At 26.0% G+C, this 27,845-nt stretch overlaps 3 protein-coding genes across 3 annotated transcripts; 1 reads left to right on the forward strand and 2 right to left on the reverse strand.

Moving 5' to 3' along the window:
* Positions 1-1,408: 1,408 nt before the first annotated feature.
* Positions 1,409-23,953, reverse strand: LOC112593079 (WW domain-binding protein 4). The gene is made up of 6 exons (XM_025337330.1): positions 23,800-23,953; positions 9,547-9,619; positions 9,104-9,238; positions 8,571-8,841; positions 5,636-5,939; positions 1,409-1,749 (listed from the first exon to the last, which is right to left on the reverse strand). Coding segments are annotated over exons 1-6 (993 nt in total). The 5' UTR covers positions 23,802-23,953; the 3' UTR covers positions 1,409-1,541.
* LOC112593080 (calmodulin-lysine N-methyltransferase) lies at positions 21,206-23,130 on the reverse strand. The gene is made up of 2 exons (XM_025337331.1): positions 22,518-23,130; positions 21,206-22,088 (listed from the first exon to the last, which is right to left on the reverse strand). Exons 1-2 carry the CDS (start codon positions 22,995-22,997, stop codon positions 21,729-21,731), a joined length of 840 nt encoding a protein of 279 aa, XP_025193116.1. The 5' UTR covers positions 22,998-23,130; the 3' UTR covers positions 21,206-21,728.
* Positions 23,954-24,292: 339 nt separating the features above from the next.
* LOC112593206 (28S ribosomal protein S29, mitochondrial) lies at positions 24,293-27,600 on the forward strand. The gene is made up of 8 exons (XM_025337555.1): positions 24,293-24,494; positions 24,567-24,780; positions 24,867-24,959; positions 25,026-25,165; positions 25,245-25,405; positions 26,588-26,729; positions 26,831-26,923; positions 27,291-27,600. The coding sequence occupies exons 1-8, from the start codon at positions 24,393-24,395 to the stop codon at positions 27,474-27,476; spliced, it is 1,131 nt and encodes a 376-aa protein (XP_025193340.1). The 5' UTR covers positions 24,293-24,392; the 3' UTR covers positions 27,477-27,600.
* Positions 27,601-27,845: the final 245 nt, after the last annotated feature.

The raw sequence follows: 27,845 nt of genomic DNA on the forward strand, positions 1-27,845 counted from the left end.
CGATATTAATAATAGAAACATACAAATACGTATAATGACCAAAACCTTTAATGATAATTACTGCAATTAAAATTAAAAAATATAATAATAAAATATTCCACCGACTTTATTTTTATAAATGAGCATAAATTCAATTATAAAATTTGAATCATATATATAAAAACCACAGTGTTATTATGATTTTGTTCTTCAAAGTTTAATCCATCAAATATAACTTTTTACGCATTGGCGGGGTTTTCGTTGGATATTGCGTTATTCGAAATCCTTCTTCAATTTAATAATTTTGGAATTAATTATATTAAAACCATCGAGGTACATATTTAATAACATTCCAGAGTACTTGCTGAAGAGTGTAAAACAGAAGATACAAAGCGTATACTATAAGGATTCATTTTTTTTTTTTTTTACCAAGTTATAAATATCTTATATAAAAATCGCGTAACGTAGGTCGTATATAAAGAATGAATACTATAAATTCCATTAAGTTGTTTTGAATGAGTTTTTATTTTATTTTTCCCATATTTTATAAACAATTTCATTGCTAGTTAAGTGAATCACATGCGTTCCGGAACCGCTTGTTTGTTGCCCATTAAATTCATACACAGACCGCCGTAACGTTACGTTTAAAATTTGGAAATTTCTTAATTTGGTGCACATCACATTACGTCAGTGAACGCGAAATCCCTGTTTAATGCAAATGAGAAATATGATATAATCGAGATTGCAAAATAATCATGCAGCGTACGCAAGTATTAAGATTGAATACGCCACTATTGGTAAGCCGCCGTTGCCGCCTTGAAAATCTCGCACACACCCTTCAGAACGCGTTTCCCATAATACACACATCAGCTGAGTCGTGACGATCATAATAAATAATGTTATTGTCCTATTTTAAATTCAAAACTCTAAATAAACGTTTGCATACTTGTCAAAACGAACGTATTTGAAAAACCAATGCAATACGTGATTATTAAAGTTGCGGAGATTTTACGCCATTGCAGAAAGTAGCTAGTTAATCAAATAGACAGGATTTTTTTTTTTTGAACGACTGAACAATTCAAAACTGATAAAAACTTATGTAATGCATATTAAGTTACTTGAACCATTGATTAATGTTTATCGACGATACGTTAAATTATCTCAGAAAATCTTAGAATTCAGTAGAAAAAATGACAACAAATTTAAAAACGTAATCAAAGATATAATAAAATAATTAACGTTTATGTCTATAGAGAAAACTTTTATAGACATCCTTCCAACACTAGCGAAAAAAAAATGATTTCTATACTTCCTTGAGAGGCGTTAATATTGGACATAACACTCGCACTATTAAGTAATTCGATTTCGAAAAGTCTCAGTAGTCTTACGACCAACCCTCAAGACATGTTTATAAAATACAACACGCACGTTATAAATAAAAAAAAAAATTTATTGTTCTTAAATACTAACATTGGGAATAATAAATGCATGTACAGTGAAGGACTTTGGAGGTTTTGACGACGATTTAGTATATTGTATAATGGAAATAAAGTCGTCCTCCTTCAGTCGTCGTCTAAACGTTTTCTGCAATTCGATTTTTTAAACTTGGACTTCTTGAATGAAATTGATTCGGTTGATTCTTTCTTTGTCAAAGCACTCACACTTCCTACTATCTTTTCCTTGAACGTATGTTCTTTTTCTTTGGTATTCGGCACCTTAATCGCCACAAATTCCTGAACTGGTAACTGAAGATCGATCACCGGCTGTTCGCTGCAAACAATTAATACAAGTATATTATTAAACGTAAATAATAAACAATAATAATGATTTCATTACAGTTATTAGTAAATTTCGAGGGGGAAACAGAACGCAGTTGAATCAAATACGAATAACCTTTAAAATGAACATTTTTAATTTTTAATTTATATTTACAAAATCATTTTCACGAAGAAGTACAAGCTAAAACATTTAGTTCATATAAAAATCGTTGTTCAAATAAAGTTTCCACTCGGTAGAGTTTATACATATTTACATATTTTCACAGAGAAACTTCAAAATCAATATAAACAAACTCGCTTTTGAAAATAAAAATCATAAGGATATGAAATGTCATAATAATAATACCATTTTTATTATTTGTTAACTTAATATAATATGACATATTTTTATCAGCATATTCACTATTGTAGTCGTCATCAAAAACTGCTTGAAATTCGTAAATTATTATTGCGATTTTTGAAACATATTGTTTAATAAATTCGATTAACGTTTTCAAAGTAAATTTTACTAATGAATAAACCGGAAAATAATAAAATATGAATTTCATCAACATAAAAATCACGCAATTCATTTTATATTTTAAATCATTAAACTGTGCAATTTGTAAAAGATACATACACCATAGACTCTAGATATATATTTTTGTCATAACTATTTAGTTTTTTGCTATTTAATATTATTTAATGGGAAAAAAGCTTAAAGACGCCATCTTGTTTATAAAAAAAAATGAAACATAAATATTAATAATATATTTTTTTCTTTTTAAGTGCTTGAGTCATCATATGATATATTCGGTGATAATTTTTACTAGTGCGTTTAATTCTTATTTAATCAGAACTTAATTACTAGGTATTAATATTTTTTGATGAAAATTTAAGTTAACGTTTCAGAAGCTAAATAAATATTTACAAATCAATTAGATCAATCGTAAGATACGATTTTTCACACACATACGTATTATTGTTTTTAATTTGAATTAAAATATAATTTATTGTAGGGGTCATTTTAGTGAACCAAAAAAACTACACATATTTTATATGATTGTATACTATTTAATATATATATATACTAGTTACGAATAACTAATAAAATACTTTTTTGTTTTATATTAAAGATAAAAGGTCAATTGAAATAAAAACATCCGGTGTTTGGAATAGATGCGTTGTTATATATAGAACAATAAGTACTTTTAGATTCCGAACGAATCGGTGAATGCATTTTTTTTAAAACTACAAAATTATGTGCAGAACGAATTGGTATTGCTGTTAATGAGCGTTTACATTTGTATTTGTATTAGGGCAACAATTTATAAACCGCTTACGATTGTAAGTATGATACTCGCATTATGTTATAAATAAATATAATGTACGTTCAAGATAAAACACAAAATAAGTAACATATTTTCTCAATAAACGTTAGGTAGTGCTTAAAAAAAAAAAAAAAAGTTTATGCAATTTTCAGTATAATAGAACAGTTGGATAATACAATTTTATAAAAATTTTAATAAATTCATTTTTTATGAATATTATAATAATTTAATTAGGTTTTAGAAGTATGTTTTTTTTTTTTTTTTATATATATAATGAAAACTCGACTATCAGTCAAAATATGTAAAGTTTCAATGTATAAAACTTTAATTTATTATGTTCAGTAGCTATGATATAATTTTTTTTTTTTTTTTTAATATGTATATGTTAAGTTTTATTAAGTTTAAGTAAGCCTATTAGTATGACATTATTTTACGAAATATATTTCCCACTTTACACAACTGAACAATAAATGGTTATAACAAATTATAAATCTAAAAAAAAACATAATCAAATATTATATTGTTTAGTAAAATTACATATTATCCAAATACTTCAAAATTAAATTTATAGTTTAAGCAAATAATTGTTTAGAGATAGAAACATTAACTTGGTATGACTCAATATAATTATTAACTATGATAAAGTTATATTATCAATATTCTTTATAAAGAAAGTTATGAGCCTTAACTGTTAACTTAATATTGAAGTGTTATTTAAAAAACTCAAAATAAAAAATAGATATCTACTTAAATATATTATTTAACTGTTTTAGCTCTAAGAAATATATTTTAGGTACTTTTATTATTATTTTTAAATCATCATAAAAAAATTATTTTCTGGGATTTATTTTGATTTTAAACCCTTAATAACCATGCCCATTTTAATTTGAAAAAAAATCACCTATACGTTTTAATAGTCTATATCTACCGTATTATATAGAGGTTTGAGATTTAATTTCTATACAAGAAACATATATAATATGTACTATATATTGTATAATAAAATATAAGAAATATGACGTAAATGCATCGTACGGAGCATGATATATGTTGTAATAATGACATTTATTATGAAGCCCAAGACACATACACATTAGCGGACATGTTTCGCATTAGTCGTTGGACTTAGTCAGCCGATTATTTGTAACGTAAATTGTATATATATATATATATTTAATGATCAAAACGAATAACGTTTTTTGTCTGCCAAAATGGCTTACCCCAAACAATGAAAAATAGCTCTGTTTCCAAGCTATGTACGTGCTAATCTGTGTATATATATATAACTGTTGAAGGTCGTGTATAAATATATATAAATAATAACAATGACATTTATATCAATAAAAAAAATGGACCGTGGCATGGTGCGTTCAAAATTCGATTCAATATAATAATATATTGATTACACTTTTACCTAGAATAAATGATCAAACAGCACTTGGGTCAAAAAAGGTAATGGTCAAACTGTATTTGGGTAAATAGCAGGTAATTGTCGAACTGTAATAATACAAAAAAAAAAAGGTTTCAACAAAATAATTTGAAGAATAAATTTATAAACTTTAAAAATGTTAGGAATCTTGTTTACAAACGTAATAATGGTGTATTTAATATATTATATTGCATTATATGGGTTCGTGAATAGCATTTAGATGATGTGGATAATTTTTAGACGTGAGTTATCACATAATCATGAAGAACCACTTCATTTATCTCGAAAAATTATTTTAAACTCACCAAAGAGAAAAGAAACTGATCGAAATTTTTATAAACTACTAAAAGTTATTAAAAAACGATTTATCAATGCTCCTATCGAATTAATAAAATTTATAACGATATAAATCGAAAATGAAAACATATATAATATCATGGACATCGAAACAACTAATTGATTTTACCAAAATCTCTTAGTGATATATGTGACATTATTATCCAAATATATTCGTATTTATTAATGTCCTAACGCAATAAAAAATAACAACTTCTATATTTTTAATGCAGAATATTGACATAAAACCTTCAGTCACACTGTGCCAGAAAAAAATAACATAATTGGAAAATGTACAAACTTATTTACTCAAAAATTAATTACCAGATTACAGTTTTTGAATTAAGTTTTTTATAATAATTACTATAAAAAATAATTAATAAATTTAAAAACACTTGAAAAAAAATTATGTCACATTTACATATATATAATTATAAATATAACAAAATTCATTTTTAAACCACGCCGATGGTGAAAATTATTGTGTGTCCTAATCCTGTACGTGGGAAGGGAAATGAATGTTGCCTAAACGTTTAATCCCTTGAAATGCATGATATTTTTTGTCAAAATACCTTTTTTGACTCCGAGTACAGTTTGACCATTACCTGTTTTTTTCTGAGTGCAATTCGACTAAAATAAGTGCATCTTACTTTAGTATATATATATATATATATATATATATATATATGTGTGTATATGTATATGTATAATCAAATCGCGTATAAATTATAGTTTGCAAAACAAAAAATACATAATCAATTCGATCACCAATACGAAAAAATTATAGTTTTCTGTAGACTCACATCTTTTCCACCGTTTTCCAAGACCCGATACGCGTCGTTTCCGCCATAAACGGTTCGAATTCACCGCGTACCGGAGGCTGAGGATCTTCCGCAGCGTTTTCGTCACCATCGTCATCGTCATCGACGTCGTCGCCGGCTTTCTTGTCCGTAGTCTTTTTCCGTTTAGCTTTCGATCCGGTCGCAGGCGCTTTCTTTTTGTTCGCTGCCTTATCCTTGCCTTTGTTGTCCTTTCCCTTGGCGCTTTCGTCCGCTTCCTGTTCGGCTACGCTCAAGAAACCCTCTTCTGGTGGTTCCCAAACTGACTCTAAAACACATTTGTTGACACACTATTGAAATAAATAAGCTGAATCACTCCCGGCTATTATACACAAGACGATTCAGAGTTGGAATACATACATACTTTAAGATTAAAAAAGAAATTGAGTAAATTTGGTAAATAAATTATCTTGTATTATACACAGTATCTCGCCGCGTAAATAAATTATATAAATATATATTTTTTAGTGGCAATGTGTATATTGGTATTTTATGAAATTGTTTAAATTAACTAAGCATTAAATGAAATACCAAACAATGTATGAGTAATTTATTAATTGCATCTTATCAGTATTCATATCAGACAATATTGCTTTAATAAATCCATTAGTTATCTGTAGATCGATAAGTTTAATGTAGTATAGTATCGACTGTCGAGAGATAATGCAATAATAATTTTTTCGTTATCATAGTGATGTATCAAACTAGTCTTTTTACTTTTCAGTTTTTGACAAAATGTCGTACGTAAAGAATCGAATGTGCGATATGAAAGATCGTTTCAAGTTATCAAAGCAGCAATGTGACATAAAAAATAGTATGTTTTGGTCGTTAAAATAACAATAGCAATCTATAATTGATCCTGTAAAAAATAATAATAATATTTTATACTATACAAAAGAAAGTGATGTTTTTGATGTGTTACATGATGCTCTCCAATTGTCAGGACATAGAGGACGAGATTAAATATTGTATGAACTTAACAGTAAGTTTAAAAATATCAAGCACTTTGAAATAGATCTTTATTAGTCATCATATGAACTACGTCAATTAAAACACAAAAAATATTAGAAAAAGATTAATTTGAAGCCCATTATTTCTAATGAATTTATTGGTCACTGTCAAGTTAATGTGATTAATTTTTAGTTGAATGCTGATGAACTTTTTTAATTAATAATGGCATTTAACTAAGTTTATCGTCATAAAACCGTTAAAGACAAAAACTGCAGACGTTACTTATAATTTAATTGATATTTTCACTTTACTTGAAACATCTTCCATATTACAATTCCACAACGACCGTAAATTTTCTGATCAAATTGTTCTAATTTGAAAAATTATTGACCCAATTTAAAAGTCGTTTATAGAAATCCTTGATATTCCCAAATTAAGGGGCAAACCAAAACATTCAGAATATGTTGATGACACGGATCAGGGATAATGAAGTAGAGTGATAATCCAAGATTTATTCAACTGATGAAAAACCGCGTTTACTAAACACTTTTTGATTAAAAAAATATGTAAGTTGGTTTAGAGATATAATTTCTATCATCAGGTATTTTAAAAGATCGAGATCACAATTTCATTGGCCCAACTAATCAAGAAATATTAACAATAGACAATTCAAAAAATACGATCGACGTAAATGTTTCAAAGAACATATTACTTTCAAAACTATTACTACAAATAGCGAAGATAATATTACTAAGGTCAACAAAAATATGTATACAGTTGATATTAATATAAATAAAGGATAATGTTTCAGAAGAAAACGATGAAAAAAAGGTTCAATGTTCAGCATATGATTGCAAAATGCATGAAAGTTACAAAATATATGCAGAGAAAGAGAATAAAGTACATTTTTTATGTAAATTTTTTAACACAACTAAACTATAAAAAAAAAACCAACAAAAAGAAGCACACATCAATTTGGAATTATAAGTGATCAAAGTTAAGACTAAGTCAAATAAAAAAATTTTACGGTACTAGTTGGAAACACGGCAAGAGTGCCAATTTCAGATATTGATCTAGAACGAATTAAAACTCATGTTTTGGCATGTATTTTGAAAGTTACAGAAGATGGATTTTAATATTAAGGAAATAAAACATGTTCAACAAAATGTCAAATTAGCCGAAGTAAGTGCTTAAAAAATTTAAATAAATAAAAATTTAAAATATCATCCTAGTTTACAGTGCTATAATAAATAAACTTAACTATTCTCTGTTAACCTTAACTCATTAAACGTATTTATTTTTTTTGTAACAATAGAATATTTTTCATAATATTTATTTAGTCTCAACGAAATTTAAAATAATTAAAAAAATGAATTGTATTTTCCTCTTATAAATATCTACGTTCTACATATACATTTTTGTATTTTCCAGAATAATATAATACGAGTATTAATAATAATTAATAACTGTGTAATACTATACATATTTTTTTTTCGTTTTTATGAATGCATTATATTCCGTAATATGAAATTGGTACGTTGTAATAAATATTTTTTCGTGTACTAATAAAATGTATTGTCTCTGGTTTAGTACAATTATGATAAAGGGAAATAGATTTTTCTATTCTGCAGTTTGACAATTTGTTACTTGTAATTTTTTTAAATGCCCAGTTATTATACAAAATACTTAAGAAAATAAAAATATATTAAACACTTCTTTAAAAATCACCAGGTATACTTTACCACTGACAGATATCTGACTTATGTAAATATTTTAAATGCGTGGCGTACTAAACGGTGTTCTAATAATTGAATTATACAATTTAAAATTAAGGCTGTTGAGAAAGGTATACGCATACAGGAGCCAAGATTACAGTGTATAATATATTCAGCGAAAAAAATACCAACACGGCAAGACAATTTTTATATATCTAACTCGTAGTACTGACCTCCGGTCACGGTGTTCCAGTAATACATTAGATCGGAACCGTCTTCGGTCCTAGACTGGTGCCAGATGAACTCGGGTTTAGGCGCCGCCACTGGTTTGATGGACACGGGCATGTTGTTTTTCGAATAGCTGATGTTTACGTGTGGTCCTGCCGGCTGCGAAGTCATTATGTAAGGCGTAGGACGTATAGATAAGCCTTTCTCTTTGATAAGTACTTGTGACGAATAATCAGGATTGTTCTGTATGTCATTGTAGTACGCTTTCATTGCGTTCTGTGTTTGAAATAAAATTGTAGGTACAAAAAATAATATTAAAAAAATTTTGAATAATAACGACGCATTTCATAGTTATTTCTATATTTACGAAGTCATTCCAATACCATAACTACAACCCGTTAATAAGGGATAACACATATCACAATTATATTAATTACTCAACATAATACACGAATAAAATATCCATAATATATTTTCAATGTAAAATAGAATAAGGGTCATAGTATAGGTTAATTAATAATTATACAATAATAAATACCTGTTCCATCCGTTTCATGTCCATTTCCAATTTTTGTTCTTCTTTCCGTTCGATGGCACTATTTTTTTTAATGTCCACCAACCGTTTGGCCACGCTGCTTTGGTGCCGTTTACCATTTTCATGAAATTGAATACTCTGTCAAGCACAAAGATTTACAAAAATTTAGGTATATTATAATAATAGACGAATCTCAGTAGCAGATACAGGATAATGCTGGTGAGTGTTATATCCTTAAGAATATTTTACAGTCTAAACATGTTTAATATATCGACATAATATTACTTTAAAATTAAATTTTTATGACAACATCGTTATTGCTTATAGCATATCTGAAAATGTTTTGTGGCTGCCACTAAAAATTCATATCGATGTGAATAAAATACAATAAATAATATAATAAGACATACTACGATTGTGAATGGAATAGTAAAACATATACTCACAGGTTTGTTATCTGCAATCCAACATTTACAAAAGTCGCAAAATTTTTTGCCAGTAGATTTCCAATACTCTGTCCTGCAGAAAAATATGTTTTCATTAATAACACGTCGTAAAATTTAATATATTTTACGATTTATTTTTAATACATCACATTTTATTACACATAGTTACAGTCAACAGTCATATACTATTTTCAGATTAAAGAATAATTAAGATACTGCAGTTGTCTGTTTTTGAATTTAAACATTTAGAAGACTACAAAGTATAATTAAACATACGGAAAAATAGTTTTGTTTTTTAATATTTAAATAAGTTTATTACTTTGCATCATAATTTTTTATCTATTCTTCATTTTTATATTTTAATGATTTATAGATGACATTTTATATTTTGAACTACTCTAAATTTTTTGTCAGAAACATGATATTCTTTTTTTATTTGTAGAAAAATTTACGATCTATAGGCATTTCTTAAATACAGTACACAAATTCGCTGATAATACAATAATAAATATACATAAAAAAAAATAACACACGAGGAAATTCATCCTCCAGTGATGAAATCCTTAACAGTTAACATAACATTTAAAATACAATAAAATAATCTGAGACTTATCGGTAACGAAACAAATTATTTATTACTTTTATTATGATATAATAACATGATATTTTTTATACTCTTATAAATATGCCCAACTATATATTTATATATTAATAATAATATACAGAAAATGTTACAGATAATTAAAAGCAAGTAGTTAATAAATATCATATATTTACATGTTAGGTAAGCCTAAGAACATGTGAATAATTTATAACAACCATCTTAAGCAAAAACTCAATAACTGAGATAGAATGTACTTATTCCATGAGTACAGGTTGATGTAACCATAATGCGTATTAGAGACAATTTTATTCCAAGCTCATTTAATATACATACAAGACCTGTAATCGACTACCTTTACAAATAATCCTACAGCATCATAAATTGTCTTCATGTTAACGTAAACAAAACACATATCTACTTTGATCTTAAATAAGTATAAAATGATAAATTTAATAATCTGTTTTAATTTAATTCTCATTAATAACACAATATTCTGTCGTTATTTATTTTGAACTTAAATGAAATAAGCGATTTATACATTTTATTTATTATACATACTTTCAACTTTGATAATTATTTATAAAATTAATTGTGTTGCCAATAATTAAAGAATAGAATAATTTATTACGCAAATATTGTAGATACTAACTACTAACATGTAAATAAGTACCTGCTAACTATGGTTATACTAATAATACTATTATCGGATCATTTAAATGTTTCATTATTTTATTTTATATTGCGCAATTCAATTACTTCAAATTAAAAATAATTTGCTGAAAATTCAGCCGTTGTTATGTTTAAGTCACATAACATAATTATTAATTATCGACAATGGTCGTAAACTTAAATATCCCGAATTTTAATATAAAATTAATATTATACTCGTACATAATTATATAATATCATTATGTCCATTTGTTATTAAAAGTAGACCACACCGGAAAAAAATACGACACAAAAATGTTTTCACGAGTTCCAATAATGAAGTTTACTGAAAGGTTTCAGAGAAAAAAACCTTTTTTAAAACTTGTAGATAACAAATTTTTCTAGGGCAGTTTAGGTTAATTGTCTCGATATAAAATGTAAAAAACAAAAACATTCTTAGATTAACTGAAATATTCAGCTTTGAAAACAAAAAACAAAAATCTAGTCCTATATCGCCCTAGCTAAAGTTGTTCTCTACAACTTTTATTTAAGGTTTTTTGTTCTAAAATCACTCGGCAAGCTGTATTTTTGGAATTATAAATATATAATGTACCTATTTTAGTATTACAGTATTTAAGTAAAATTAAATTAAAAAAAGGTACGGGTATACAATAAAACAGCAGGCGTTGAATATAATATGGTAATTGCGCCAATATTCAAAACGGGTGTAAAATCCGCGAGGAGATTATTACGAGATGCGTAGGTATACGGCGTGCATTACCCTTCACATATACCGGATATATATATATATATATATATATATATATATATATATACATATAAAAAGGTCTATAGAAGCTTTCGTCCTTAATACACATTATATGTACAGCACTACAGCGTAAGTTTTGTTTTCATCAGTATCGTAATAATAATAGCTAATTCTATACAATGTATATACATATGTGTGTGTATACGTATAGATTATATAGGTTTCATGATCGCAAAAGTATATCATATATGTATTGTTTTATACATATATATATATATGATTGAAATAATAAAAATAAGCGTATTATATTCAGTAACGAGCTAAATGATTTGTCGTCTTGACTCGCAACGAACACGTTTATCTCGATTCCCGATTATTATACTAACGGGCACGCACACGAACTATTTATTGTATATATTGTATCTTATATATAATAAAATTTATCGTATACCTACAAGAAAGTACCTAGCCTATAACTAATGTATAGTATCGTACTATCGTGTTGTATAAATAACGTATAAATATTTGATTACGTTCGTTCGAACAGTCGACGCGGTCCTATCGCGTGCGTTTGGACAAAAAAAAATCCATACAAATTATAATGGATAGGTATATTATTCATAATCATAATATATATTATGTACAGCTGCGGGTATATAAACAATATATTGTAAAATACAATCGAGTCGCGATAACTCGAAGTTTAAGGGGGATAAAAATTCACCTCGAGATATGTATTATTCGAGATACCCAACTCGAACTCATCAAAATAAAATCAAAACTTCGAGTTACCCATGTTATGAAATATAGTTTTAAAATTTTACGATAAAAACGTTATGACAAATACAATACATTTATGTATATACATAAACGCTATAGAAAAACTAAATAAAATTTAAAAAATAAATACAATAAAATTATAATATGTACATACCTAATATGTATTATTTATGAGATACGGTAAAAAAATAATTTGCTATTAATTTTTAGTTTTTTGGCTGTTTATTGAAAAAAATCTTCTAATTTGCCTATGGATTCGAAAATAGAAGTATCCACGACTTCGACAGATTCAACAAATTGCCTAACAGTTTGTAATGATGACATTGCTCGGTTCGCCGTAATCATATTTAAAGTTATTTCGGGCTCATCATTTTCATTATTTTCGGAATCACTATTTGATATTATATTTATACCCATGATTTCGTTATCAGTTAACAGTCCACTGACTACAATATTTTCATCGACTGTAGCATATTATGATTGTAATGTAATCTATTGATCGATATTAAGTTTATCTGCTACGATTTGCCAATCATATCCACCATCGTCGTCGCCATTGTTTTCTAAACCATCACCATCACACTGCTCATCATTAAAATAGAATCCAGCTTTTTTGAAACGATTGACAATTATATTTGGTTGTACATTACGCCATGCTTTTTCACGCATACGCATGGGTTGTAATAGATTTATTGAACATGGTCTGCCTTCATCAATATCGTAAACAATTTTTCGAATAATTTCTTTGCGGTATAATGTTTTGAAATGTTGTATTATTCCCTGATCCATTGGTTGTAGTATAGATGTAGTATTTGGAGGTAAAAATTCGATTTTTACAGATTTTAAATTGATATTACAATGAGCTGTACCTACAGTTATCAATAAGTAATAAAACATTTCTTTGATTTAGTCGCATTTTTTGATCAAATTTTATAAACCAATTTTTAAATAAATCACCAGTCATCCATGTCTTTTTGTTTGACTCATAACCTAATGGTAAACTCTTAACTCCTTTAAAACATCGTGGTTTAGCTGATTTTAATTCGATTAAAAGTGGTTTAATTTTTTCGGAACCTGACATATTTGATCCTAAAAAAATTGTTATCAGTTCCTTGCTTTGTTTACCACCTGAACAAGTTTCCCCTTTCAAAATAGAAGTGCGGTCGGGTAGGTATTTAAAAAACAATGCTGTCTCATTCACATTGAATACATCATCGGGAAAATATTATTTTATGATGTTTGATATCTTTCTTAACCATTCACTACATCAAGAGTCATTTACAGTAGCACTTTCCCCACATATTTTACGAAAAATTATGTCATGACGATTTTTCCAATTTCCTAACCAACCTCGAGTTGCTTTAAAATTAGAATAACCAAATTGAGTTGCGAAATATTCTGCTTTTTCTTTTGGTATTGGTCCACTTATAAGTATATTTTTATCTCTGCATTGTGTAAACCATTTGAATAAACATACCTCTATACATTTGGATATTCTGCTGGTTTTGATCTTTTACAGTCGCCTTTATTGTTTTTAAATTTTTTTTTTAAATATCCGCCTTATTTTTTAAAAATGTTGACAGTGTATTTGGAAGAATATTAAATTCTTTTGCGATATCTTGTTTTTTCCGGTTACCTTTATCCACCAATTGTATCACATGAACTTTTTCAGCTAAAGTTAAATGGTTTAATTTTCGTTTTTGAGACATGTTTAAAAACATTTGAAAATACGCACGACAAACACGACAGGTTAGTTACAGAGTTAGTAGACAGAGTGTAGACACATACTAACCAATACATACTTATTATTATTGTGTTTGCGCTAATAATCAGTTTCTATCTACTCGTTTAATCTTTATTATACAGTACTAGAGTAGATGAAACATGATACATAATAATTAACAAAATAATCACGATATACCCAGAATATCCAAATATAAAAATATACTTCAACTAAGTTATTTATCACAATTTTATATTTGAGTTAACAAGACTTTTAATACATTTAATGTTATTATAATTTCTAGGGGAATTAAAAAAAGAACGAGTTGTCGAGTTCTTCGAGTTATCGCGACTCAACTGTATTGTTATAAGAGCTTTAATCGCATGTCTAAAATATACACAATACAAATATATGTATATGTAACAATCAATAATTCGCAAAAATCGAAGCACCATCTTACGACGAGAGTTGTAGAAGTTTGGGCAGCCCTGAGAAGTTGTAAAAAGTCGTGCCTAACAACTACTTGAAATATAAAACGCACACCTTCTTCCTCTTACATTTTCGGATTGTGTTTACTTGTTGAATGTTGATCAATAAACTTAAGATCATAAACTTGATCATATATCTAAGTTATGTTTAATACTTCAATAATATGTTTAGAACTATATGATATCTATATTAATAAATAAATAATTTGTCGTCTGCGGATTTTTAATCAAATTTAAAGCTGCACGTGATTTTTATGCAATGAAAATTATACATAATGAAGTTCTATCAACTTGACAATAGTTAATCTTTGTTGGTCTCCTTCTCCCAACACACATGTATGCGTGTGTGTTAAATTCGTTTTTAAAAACACATATAACTTTTATTGCACTAAATACGAATGTTTACTTTGGTGTTTGAAAAATATTAAAACGGTTACGTTAAAAATAACATTATAAAAAAAATAGTTTTGTACACTGGTAAACTTTTACAAATGACAAAGGTTTTGGGTAAAACAAATAATAAAAAAAAAAAACCTATCCTATAGAGAAGAGTTAAGCGTGTACACGTTTATTTTGTATAAAAAGTATAAATATATATATATATATATATTATGTAATTAGTAATTACAATGAGAGTACCTATGTGTATTATATAGACAAAAATGACGCATAGATTTACCTTATACTTATTATTTATTAATGCATCTATTTTGAACTAAAATTACAATGACTATATCATACTGCGGGATGGCGGGAAAGAAGGGATAGGCGTTCGACTAAAATTAACGATCCGGCAGCAGTTGAGCAATCGATACGTATCCTACATACGATTTGGCCGACGTCGTTGCTAATAGAGGGCATTTAGCCTATGGGGGCACCACGGATGATCTAAATCAGGAATCTAGTCTAATACGCGGCGATTGGCAATCTCCGAGACTAACCATTTTGTGATCGTTCCAAAAAGAAAACAAGAAAAGCCGTTTAGGAGCATAATATTAATAGAACATTAAACACAAGTCCAGACTATATAAAATAAAATTTAAGAAAAAAAAAACACAAACACAAACAAAAGAGAAAAAATGAATAAATCTTTTTTATACAATACGATGTATAATATATGCTATATTATTACTATTATAATATCATATTATAGGTACATTTAATTATTATTGAAATAGTCGTATAGGAATAACGAAGGTACCTACTATTTATGCTGCTTTGCGTCGAAAATCAAGTAAATTATACCCAAAATTTTTAACTGTAAAAAAGTGGCCGGAAAAACGGATGACCGCAATGGTTTGTACTTTTTTTTTAACGTTGCCAAAAACATAAAAAATATAAACAAATATCTTTAGATCTCTGATCACCAACTACGGACGTAGGATCTTTTTTAATTACAATATATATTTTATTATAGCCATTAATATTTATAGGCAACATCACGTATACTTCGGCCTCGTCCTATAGTTGACGACGAAATGCCAACACGCAGATGACGACGTAAAACCTTACGATAATATGATATACTATAAAATGTATCTATTCTACGTAGTGCATAATACTACAATGTATATTGTAAACTTATTGAAGGTAGGTAGGTATTATGGAATTAATCTGAATAATTTGTGTTAAAGGAATGTGAATAATAAGGATTTTGTAAACTGAGATTTTTGTTTATTATTCAGATTTTAAAATTGATTTTTTTTCTCTATATGAATACCACGGAAAAATCACTATACCGATATACATACTATTTATTAACATACTTTATATTTATAACTGTCTGTGCACGTTTTAGAAATTTAAAATAATAGATTATAACAATCGAGTAGATTATAGATTGATATGTTTTATATTATTTACAATAAAAGAATAATAAAAAAATATTTAAATATCCTTTATATTTTAGTAATTTTAAAAAATTTGGAAAATAAATACATAAATTATAATAATTTATAAATATTCAATGATTTATCACTAAAACAAACACCTAACAAGTGAATGACAATCTCTAACACAAACCTCATACTCATTTTTAAGTAATAATTGATAATTTTATAAGCCGTTTCAAAAATGTCAAGTCAATATAAGTTTGTTGAATTTACAGATTTAAGTAAATACCTATAATAAAGACACAAAGTAGGGACGTTTAAATTTATAAAGGCACCTTCGCTCATTAACAAAATGAATGAAAGCCAAAGAGCTCATAGGACTTTTGAAAAGTTTTGATAACTTACTAGGAAATTATTTATACAAATTTATTTTTTGTTTATTTATTTTGAAACTACATCTAATCCTCCCTCTCCAGAGTATATATATACTATAGCTTAACTTACTCTGACATGTAAAATGTATTCTGTACAAAGTAACAACACACCAAAGGAGTATAACCCAAGTAATACATAATAATTAATATCTATTAATATAATGATAAATGATTTTTCACCTTAGTTTATATTATATCTAAGTACCTACGTTAATATTATGATAATACATTGAATTCTTCTTTTACTGCACTAAAAATTCCAGATTGTGCCACTAGAAAGTGCATAATTATCATACACTTTTATGCATTAACGTTTATATATAGGCATTTATTTTATTTGTCTTAAAAAGAACGATGTATAATTATGATGTTCTTACATGCTAAATTAATTATTAATAGAAAATTTTTATATTATCATTTGTGAGATTTTAACTCTCGTTAAAATGTATTTACTGTTTTAGCGACTTCGAATTAATAACAAAATAAGCGTAAATGCATCAGCGTATACTGTATAGCATTTACATCAGTGGGTGGTCTGAAGATTTTTATAATACGATATACTACAATGATACTTATCAATAGGTTAAGTAAATTATAGTCTAACATAAGGTAAGGATGTAAACATAGCATATTGTAGAAAAGTACCTGTACATGTAATCTGTATTTTATACGGTATTTAAACCATAGCCATTGGCAATGGGTATTTAAACACAGACGTATGTCAGCGAACTACCACTTCGAGATGGTCTTCCTTTGATTAATTTTACACTCACGTCAAAATATAGTTAACGAATATAACACTCATATTATATTGAAATTCACGATGCGTACAACACACCCACGGTCTGTTGTTGTCAATCATTGAGAGGAGATCGACGTAAATTGGCAGATTACCAACGCAGTTTTTAATATTACTACTATTTATTTTAAATAAAACGGCAACCATGATTTTCTCATTAACTACTTGTATTACATATACATTAAAAATAACTCAAAATCGTTAATATTACCAAAAACTATACTCTACGTTTAGAAGCGACTAGGGCGGCATTCAGTTTTTATCGGTAGCACGCAAATCACAAACATAACGTTTGCCCCACTTAATCAACCATCAATAATTAATACAAAACGATGCTAGACCCATGTGCAGAAATCGACCGCCTGGCTCGCTTTTAAACGTGAATAGAGTATATAACATTGTGTATTTGTGTCTATTTTTTAAAATCTAAAATCTAAAACAATTACATTTTATATAGGTAACCAATAAATATAATATAATATAGTAACAAAATTACATAATTCAAGATAATATTGAGTAACATGGAAAAGTAATTGGAATGAATATCCATTATTCATACAATTTTATTAAAATTAAATTATGTAAAACGTAAGTTGAATAATACACACAATACATATTCATGATATTTATTGAATATAGGTATATTATTGAACAAATTTACCAATTAGATAAGAGATTTTTAGTGTTTTAATTATCACATATTTATTTATTAACTAAGTAATGAAATGTATCAATAATAATATACCTAATAAATAAATCACTTCTATTTTGAAAAGTAATACATAATCGATATCAATAATGACTAAACAAGACTAGAAAAAATGTTGAATAAACTTATCAAACGGTAACAGTGTAAAAAATAATTGTCTTTTAAAATTATCTACAACAATAATATAGATAAATATACAACATTATATACCTAACCTATTACATATTTTATATATCATATAAAGCTAATGAATACAATATTAATATATTAAAACGTATGTCAAGTTATAATAATTTCTAGATTGGACCCTAGGTTTTTATAATAGCGCTAACATTATATAAATATATATGATATACCCATATTATAGTATTGTATAATAATTAAATTCAATATGTTTAATGTATTGGTGTTTATAATTACTATAGTAATGAAATTATATTCATAGGATTTTTACCTACGTTAAGAGATTTAAAAGTTGTTTACAATAATAATAACACACAATCTATAATAAATATAAAGCAGAAAAAAACATTACAGATAGGAACATAAATTTAAATATAATTAAAATTTAAAAGTGAAGGTATGTAATAAATTTATAATAATATTGTTTTGAATACTATGGTATCAACCTAAAACCTTGTATGCTACTTACTGAAATTTGATGCATGCTATATGCTAATTGTAAGGTTATTTAATTATAACTTACATTTTTATTGCTGCATGATAAGTAGGCTTAGAGGCTTCTAACATTTGCATTTTTTTTTCTAAATCGTATAAAAAGTAGCAGAGTCAAAAATAAATCCTGATCATGTTATATAGAATCTAATCCAAAATTTGATAGTGCATATTTTGCATATCTTAATGGTTTTTCTTATTAAAGCATAATTTAGAAGTATGTAACTTTTAAGCACTTTGAAAGCATTGAAAGTATTTATTTATAAAGACGATTTACATAGTTCAAATGCATACGTGTTGAGTATATAACTATAGACTATAGTCAACGTAGTATATTAAGCAATTATTGTAAAATAGTTAATTTATCGTATTTTCTTTGATAGGACCCGAATTTACCAGTGATTAGATAAAATGATAAATTAATTTTATAGTCTATATTCTATAATATAAACCACGTTCTATTATTTTATAAAATTGTATTGGTCGACCATTGTTTATCGTGATTTCTTGTTTACGGTTGTGTTGTTAAAATGCTGAAGATACAACAATCAAAAAGTAGCCGTAAGTTTTGTAAAATAAGGAAAAGAAGAGTTCTTTTAATCAAGATTTAGGAAACTTGAGGACATAGATAAAATTTACGAAAATCTAACAAATGATAATCTAGTATTCTTTAACTATGCACCACTTTGTTCCGTAAATGTGTGGAACGAACCTTTTCAAAAAAAAAAATAATAATAACTGCTACAGGTTTATGTTTGAAAACATAAAAATGTCTAATAGTACAGTGCAATTCTCAAGGTAAACAATTTGTAGTGAACAATTTAAAAAATAAAAATATTATAAACCATTACTCTGTTTTGTATTTTAGGCACACAATCAAGTATTAAATTTGATCAATAACTCTCAAATAATCAAAACGTATTTTTTTACGCAAGTATCATTTATAATTTAAATAATAATAATCATAAATAGTTATAAATAAATTTTTTATTGGTAGATAAAAAAATTACATAATTGCATGTTTTTTTAGAGCTAGAAGTCCCTAAGCCTCCAAATAAGTCGTAAGATATTTATAATTGTTAAATATTATTGTGATTTTTATTTTCTTAAGAATTTTTATGTTGTTTTAAAAAACTTCTAACATTTTATTTTAATGAATTAATAATGACTGCAATTATCCATCTTAAAATCAAGCAATCTAATATATATGTTGATCCAAGTGTTTTTATTATATAATCAATTTAATGTGTCTCCATGAAAATTAAAACATTTGAGTCTGTTCTATAAATTTTATTTACTTATCATTTGTATCTTTTACTTTACAGACAAAATTAATTTTAAATTAAAAATTAACATGCAGTACAACTATGTTTGGTTTCAAAACTAATGGTATCGTAGTAAGTAGCATACAAGTTTAGTACCAATACAATATAATACATAATATTTACTGTTCAGTAATAAAATATTGAAAACAAATAAACTAGAATGTATTTGAGAAAAAAATAATTCCAACAAATTATTTTCCTTGCTTTAAATATATAATAGGTATCTAAAATTTTTTTTTAAATTTCAATAAAGAATTATTAAATAAACAAATAGTAATAAATGTGTGAGAAATATGTGTAGAAGTAAATTACTTAATATGTTGTTATTTATAAATTATAAATATTTTCATTGTGGTTGTAATTTTTTATTACATGCATAATATTGCAAATAAGACTAAAACAATATAATATTCAAAATAAAATACTTTAATGTAATAGATATTAATATGAATTAAGAAACTATAGTTGAGGAATAATGGAAATAAATAATTTAAAAACAATTTATAATAAGATATGAAATTAAATTTTAATTATTGGCGACTTTCAGATTAACGAGTATTTTAAATATCATTAATTTATTTTGTAGAAAATTTGAATACACCAACACCCTGTTTAAAAAAATTTGTCAGTAAGCTCTAGGAACTCTATTTGTTATTAAACATTTGTGTCTAGGATACAAACCTATTAAATGTAACTAAAAAGTAATGGAACTACAAAAAAAAAAAAAAGAAAATACTATTTCAACTGTCTACAATACTATAAATAAAACTAACTTCGAGTTTAATTTGATTCACAATCAATTCATGCCATACCCACAATAATTTTTTTAGAAATTAAAGTTTATAAGGTATAATGCATTATATGTAGGTAGGTAGTAGTTTTAAAAAATATTAACAATAAAATCTATAAATAAATACTGAAATGTAATTACTGGATTATAAATATAAGAATCTATGGATGGATCCAGCCCCATAAAATGGGAGTGGAAACTTTATAATCATTTAACAAACAAAATTTTGAAACTACACTACTTATAAACCATTATAACACCATTTAATATAGAGGGATGATGAGAGAAAATTTGCTATAAATTAATATATTTTGAAATAGAATTTTTTAAAACACACTTCTATATGTAAATTTTATAACAATTGTTTTACTACAAAATGAAAAATAAATAAATTCAAAAACAATAGGGAGATGATTGATCTAATTGTGCCCTCCTATGGATTTACTATTGTAAATATCAATTAAAAAAATATGGATTTTTAGAAGTTGATTATTATTTTGATTTTTTTAGTATTGAAAAGTCAAGTACTTATTTACTGACACTATTGGATTGTCAGCTTCAATATTTTAATTTTAACTGATGTATATAATTTTTATCTTAAATAATTTATTGAAATTGGCAATCAATAATTTTGGTCGCTTTGGTAATACTTATCAACAATGGATAATGTGAATCTGCATCATACGATGGATTGTAGAGAATTTGTTTAGAGTGACGTTCCCATACCAGAGAGTTGTAGTTTTGTTGTATGGTGCATATCAAACCCTCTTGCTGTGCCATGTTTATGAACTCGTACAAAGTAGTTCCTCGTTTTGGTGCTGCAACCAATGCAACTCCATCAAATGATAATGATGCAGCAATAGTATGCACCAAATCGTCACGAGCTTCATCAAAAAACAGGCAATCAGCGGCTAATACCACATCGTAATGACAAATGTTTGCAGGTCTTTGGTCCCATTTCAACACCTAATCAGCGAATGTTACCATTAGTTCCAGAATAAATTGAAAATTCAATTATTGACTGGTTCATTTCAGGCTACTAAACTTCTTCAAAAGCATGCTTATAAATGAGAAAGAGTTCAGATTGTTCCACTACAACTAGGTATTTGATTAACACAAACAAACAGTGAGATCAAAATTAAATAAAAAAAAATGGATAAAAACAAATGATTAGATTTATTTAACCCAAATCCAATCAAATTAAATTAAAATAGGTACTAATAATTACAAACAATGAATAAATATGCCAGGTTAATAACAAAAAATGGAAATAATAATAATAATAATAGAAAAAAAATAAGATTAATACACGTAGTAATAAAAGAACAACAAACGAGTCTACATGTATTGGTGTCATTACTTTAATAACAATATGCAATGTTCATTATAACTAACCGAACAAGTAACTTTGGTTGTGAACACATTTTTCTCAAGTATACGCTCAACATTGTACACAGAATTCGGATTTCCATCAGTCAAATGAACATCACTACAAAAACCATATAAAGCAGCCATTATACCTGCCAAACAGCTCATACCACCGCCCAGCTCAAGTACAGTCTTATCTCTGAATAAATCCAGATTTGATAGTACATAATAAGCTAGTACTTCTTCAGATGGCCATATACGAACATTTCCAGTATTGTTAAAGCCCATAAGTTCCTCAGGCGTAACAATTATAGGAGATCGACATACAATTGCTGAGAAATTATTGTTTTGAACACATGAAGAATATTTAGACCATTCAGTATTGATGCATTCAATATTAAAGAGATCATAGCTTATTTGTGATGCAAATATTTGGTCTTGACATTTTTTACTGACTGTATTTGCCAATAATTTCCATCTATTACGTGCACGTTCTTTAGCATTCATTATTCAACATATTATTATAATTTTTGACTTAAATTAATGGTATTTTTTTTTTTGATTATATATCACAGAAAATGTCCTGCAAGAAACAGGAAAATAAAATAATATTTATAGATGGTACTCGGTACTTTTAATCTAATTATTCAAATATTATCCTGTAAGATGAGATTAAATAATTAACAGAAGATATAGGAATTTAAAATATTTGTGAGCAATTTAAATTAGTATTTAAAATAATGAGAAATGTTACATCCATAATTTAAAACAAATATTAATATATTAGTAAGACAATAAATAATAAGTAGGTATTATAATTAGGTTTAAATACATTTTGAAAAAATTAGTGTTAAATAATTAATTTATTAATTAAAATTAAAAGTACCTAAGTACCTACCTAACCTATCATATTTTACAATTACAAGAATCATAGAATCATAGTATAATAGTATAAATCAAATCATAATATAGATATTTAAATACAGAATTTTAATATAAATCTAATCAACCTAAATGTGGATATATTGTGTAAAAATACCATAAATCCAATAGATTTAAGTGTATCTTGTATACCTGCTAAAATACCACTATTATTTTTCAAAGTCGCTGAAACACAAATACCTTTCTACAATTACCTATAATTTTACTTTTTATAGTTTATTTAATAAAAAAAATTAATTAACTAATGCAAACCTTAATAACAGGTTATATGTTTTTAATTTTAATTTTAGATAGTGTACATTTAATAATTTTCATATTATTATTAATATAATAGTTATTAACAATAGTAACAAAAGATAGTACTTACATTTTTGGTTTATGTCTATGTAACAACTTACAGAAAAGAAAATACACAATATTTTACATTATTAATTCAATATAACACTACCCAAGCAAGAACGTTTTAAAACAAACGTTCAAAAAAACTTAAAACACCCAAGTTAAAATAATCACTACTATAGTTAGTATAGTTACAAAAATTAGAATTAGGAGGGGCAGAGTAATATTGATATCCTTGCCAAGATGGCCAACTTATGATTATGATTTATGACTTTATAATAATATATCCTACTCACAAATTTACATTGAAAAAAAAAATATTACAAAAAATATTAATTAATAATATCTATATTATTTGTTAGTTACGTGTAAATGTGGTTTCTAAGAACATTATCAATCTCTCATTAAAAAATCTTATTTTGTCATCAAAAAATATAAAAACAAAAACTAAAGCGGATTGATACCTGTCCTATCCACCATGATAAAAATCATTGTTTATCAAATTTATTATCATTTCCTGTCGTCATGTTATCATTGTGAAAACCTTAAACCACAAGAAAATCAAATAGAAATTCTTGACTCTCACCAGAAGGCAGAAAGCCGGCTTCTTCTTTGGTCAAAATGAAAGCTTACAGACGGCTTTGTAATTATGCTACAGCGGCAGTAAAACAAGAAACACAATATCAGATTCCAAAAGCCGCACGCACGGAAAAGAAAAATCCGGTTTGTTACTTAACATTTACACATTTTATATTTTATCATTGTATTACTGTTAATCAATACTGTAATTTCTAGGGAGACCATGACAGCCGTGATGTATCAAAATTTTATACCATAGATCCAAAAACTGTTAGTAATATATTTCAAACTGGTGGTATACCAAAACCTTTTACCGAACAAACTAAAATGTTTGCTGAAACTGCCTTGATGATACGAGAGCCAGCGTTGGAAATTATTAACAGTTTGAAATCGACTGATTTTCAAAAACCAGCTGTTCGATATTTATTATGTATCCTTTTAAAATAATGTTTCTATTATTGAATTTATTGTTAATACATAGTCGAAACAAATTGTCCTTATATTATTAATGTATAGACGGACAAACGGGTAGCGGTAAATCACTCAGTCTTGCTCATATACTCCATTATGCTTATAGCTCAAAATTCATTTTATATCACATCCCTTATGGTATGTTTATATTCAATACTTCATCATTTTTAAGATTTTTTTAACAAAACAATTTTTTTTTTTTAGTTCCAATATGGCTTAAATATGATCGTAAAGAAGTTAATTGGTCATCTTCCAAAAATGGTATGGCTGACATACCGTTAATAGCAGCTCAATGGTTAAAACATTTTATGCATCAAAATAGTGCTTTATTAGATGAATTGAATGTAACTATTTAATCAAGGAATTATAATTGTATCATTTTATTGATCTGTTTTGTTTTTTTTGTTTTTTTTGTTTCATTAGCTTACTACAAGTCAAGATTATGTTTGGAGTCAGCGAGAAACTACGCCCAAAGGAACTACACTCAATGAATTAATTACACATGGCATAAATAGAGCTAAATATGCATGTGATTGCATGGATATACTTCTGAATGAGTTAAAAGCTCACTGTTCAAACAATAAGTAAGTTTACTTCATTATTAATATTATGATTTAATTGTTGATAATTCTTTTAACAAATTATAGTAAATAAGTAAATTTTAACGGTTAATACATGTGACAAATAAATAGTTATAAATAGAAGTTGAGTCTGAAAATTTAGTAATTTTTTTTAATTACTTTTGCTACACAAGTTTAAAATATACAAATAAATTTATAGAGACTTAGTATTTCCAAAATTCCATTTTATTTGCATATATAAATTTATAGTTCTTGTAGTTCTTTTAATATATTATACTATACAATTATGGTAAAAATTAAGTATGAAATAAGTTATTTTTAAAAAGTATTATGTTTAAATTAGTCACAAATTCATTATTAGCAATATTAAAATGTATTTTACTATTAATTGTATTCTTTAAACACTCATGTAATATATTACCGAGGTCTTGTTATTACTTGATGACTAAAAAAGGATCAATATTAAACTTCATTTTAAATAAAATTAATTATTCATTGAAATTATTTTTAATTTTTTCACAACACTACTTAGTACATACATTGTACAATAATGTACATTGACTTCTGGAAGCTTACAGAATTATTGTAATATAGTTATTACTTATTAGTTTCATAGAAAATCATTGAATTCATGTTCAATAAAATAAAAAACAATACAATGCACAATATTATTTTATCATTTCTAATCAGTGATAATTAAAAATTATTAAAATAAAAGTTATTAATGTCAAATTCAAATTTGTTAATATGTGATTAAATACTCGTTGTCAAATAGCAAAAATTTCAATCATCAATTTAATTGTTTTAACTTACTTTATTAAAATCGATTTTTTTACACAAATTAAATCTATCATTTCTTGGCTTATTTTAATAAGTAGTGTTTCTTTTATTTAGCAGAATATCTTTAAAAGACAGTGTAACAAAAAATATTGAATATCAATTCTCAAAATATTTTAGTTATTGCACAATTTGGGAAACTGGTAAAAAATATTGCTTTTCCACTATAATTTGGTTAACTAAATATATATACATTATACTTAATATTTTTGATTTTAAATACATTTATAAAATATACTCGCTCATATTAAAAATATATTAGTTTAAAAAAATTTATCTTCTTTAAATGCAATTTATTAAATAATCATGTTTAATGGATATATAAATACATAATTATTTTAATTTTAGATGCAAAATGTTAGTAGCAATAGATGGATTTAATGCATTCTTCAATGAAAAAACCGATTTAAAAACAGAAGACAGGGTTAAAGTAACTCCTCAACAAATCACTATGGTTCAAACGGGATTATCAGCTGTACTTTCTGATTGGGTAATATATACTATACTGATTATAAAAAACAAATTATAACATAAATTTGTTATATATTATGTTAAATACTAAATAGTTAATTTTGCTATTTTTTATTCTAGAATAATGGTGCTATAGTTATGGTCACCTCACCTAGAGCTGCTTTAAATACAAAAAGAGAGTCTCATTTACCTATTTACCTCATTGGACGACAAGTAAGACAAAATCTTGTCATTTTTTTTTTTTTTTTAATATTATTTTATTAAATTAAGCAATTATATTGATAAAATAATGTCTATGAAAAAAGTTATGATAGTTTGTTATTTTATTTAATTATAATATAGTACTGAAACAGAAATTAGAAATGATACACATTTCAACATTTTTATTGTTATTTTAGATTATAATACAATAATAAATTATTACATTAAAAAGTAAATAACACCAATACATTTTTTTATTTTTTTCAATTACTGAAATACATATTGTTTGTTTAAATGTAAAATACTATTAATCAAAGTATATTTATTCTTAACTATACTATTTATTATTACTTATAATTATTTTACTATATTTTTTCAGGGATTTGAACATATTGATCCATTTATTCCAGTGATGGTTCCAGAACTTTCTACTGCAGAATTTAATAACATGTTAGATTATTATGAAGAAAAAAGATGGTTACAAAAAACTAATGGTAGAAAAGAGCTAGAATTCTTAACTTCAAAACTACCTGCTGAATTAATGGCTAGATGTGCACCATTGTAAAAATATATATTCTTTGTTTCTTGTTAATATTTAAGTAGGATAGAATTTTCTATACAATTGATTTTTATGGAAATGTAATTATGCATTAACATATATTGTCATAATAAAAAATGAAAACAATTAAGCGTTTTTAAATCAAAATTAGTGAATACCATTTTGGAAGAGCATAATGTTTTCTTCTTTATATTGAGCTTTTCTTATTTGATAGTTACATATTATTGAATATAATTATTAAAGTTAACTACATAATATTTGATATGATTAAAAAAAGCAAGTTAATTAGATACTAGTATTAAAATATTTGACTTGTTTGGTAAATGCACATTCTACATAAATTATTTTTATAATCTATTACATATGCATATGAAA

This window comes from Melanaphis sacchari, unplaced genomic scaffold (assembly GCF_002803265.2).
Source record: "Melanaphis sacchari strain LSU unplaced genomic scaffold, SCAv2.0 Contig1_pilon_pilon, whole genome shotgun sequence".
In the NCBI taxonomy this organism is placed as follows: domain Eukaryota; kingdom Metazoa; phylum Arthropoda; class Insecta; order Hemiptera; family Aphididae; genus Melanaphis; species Melanaphis sacchari.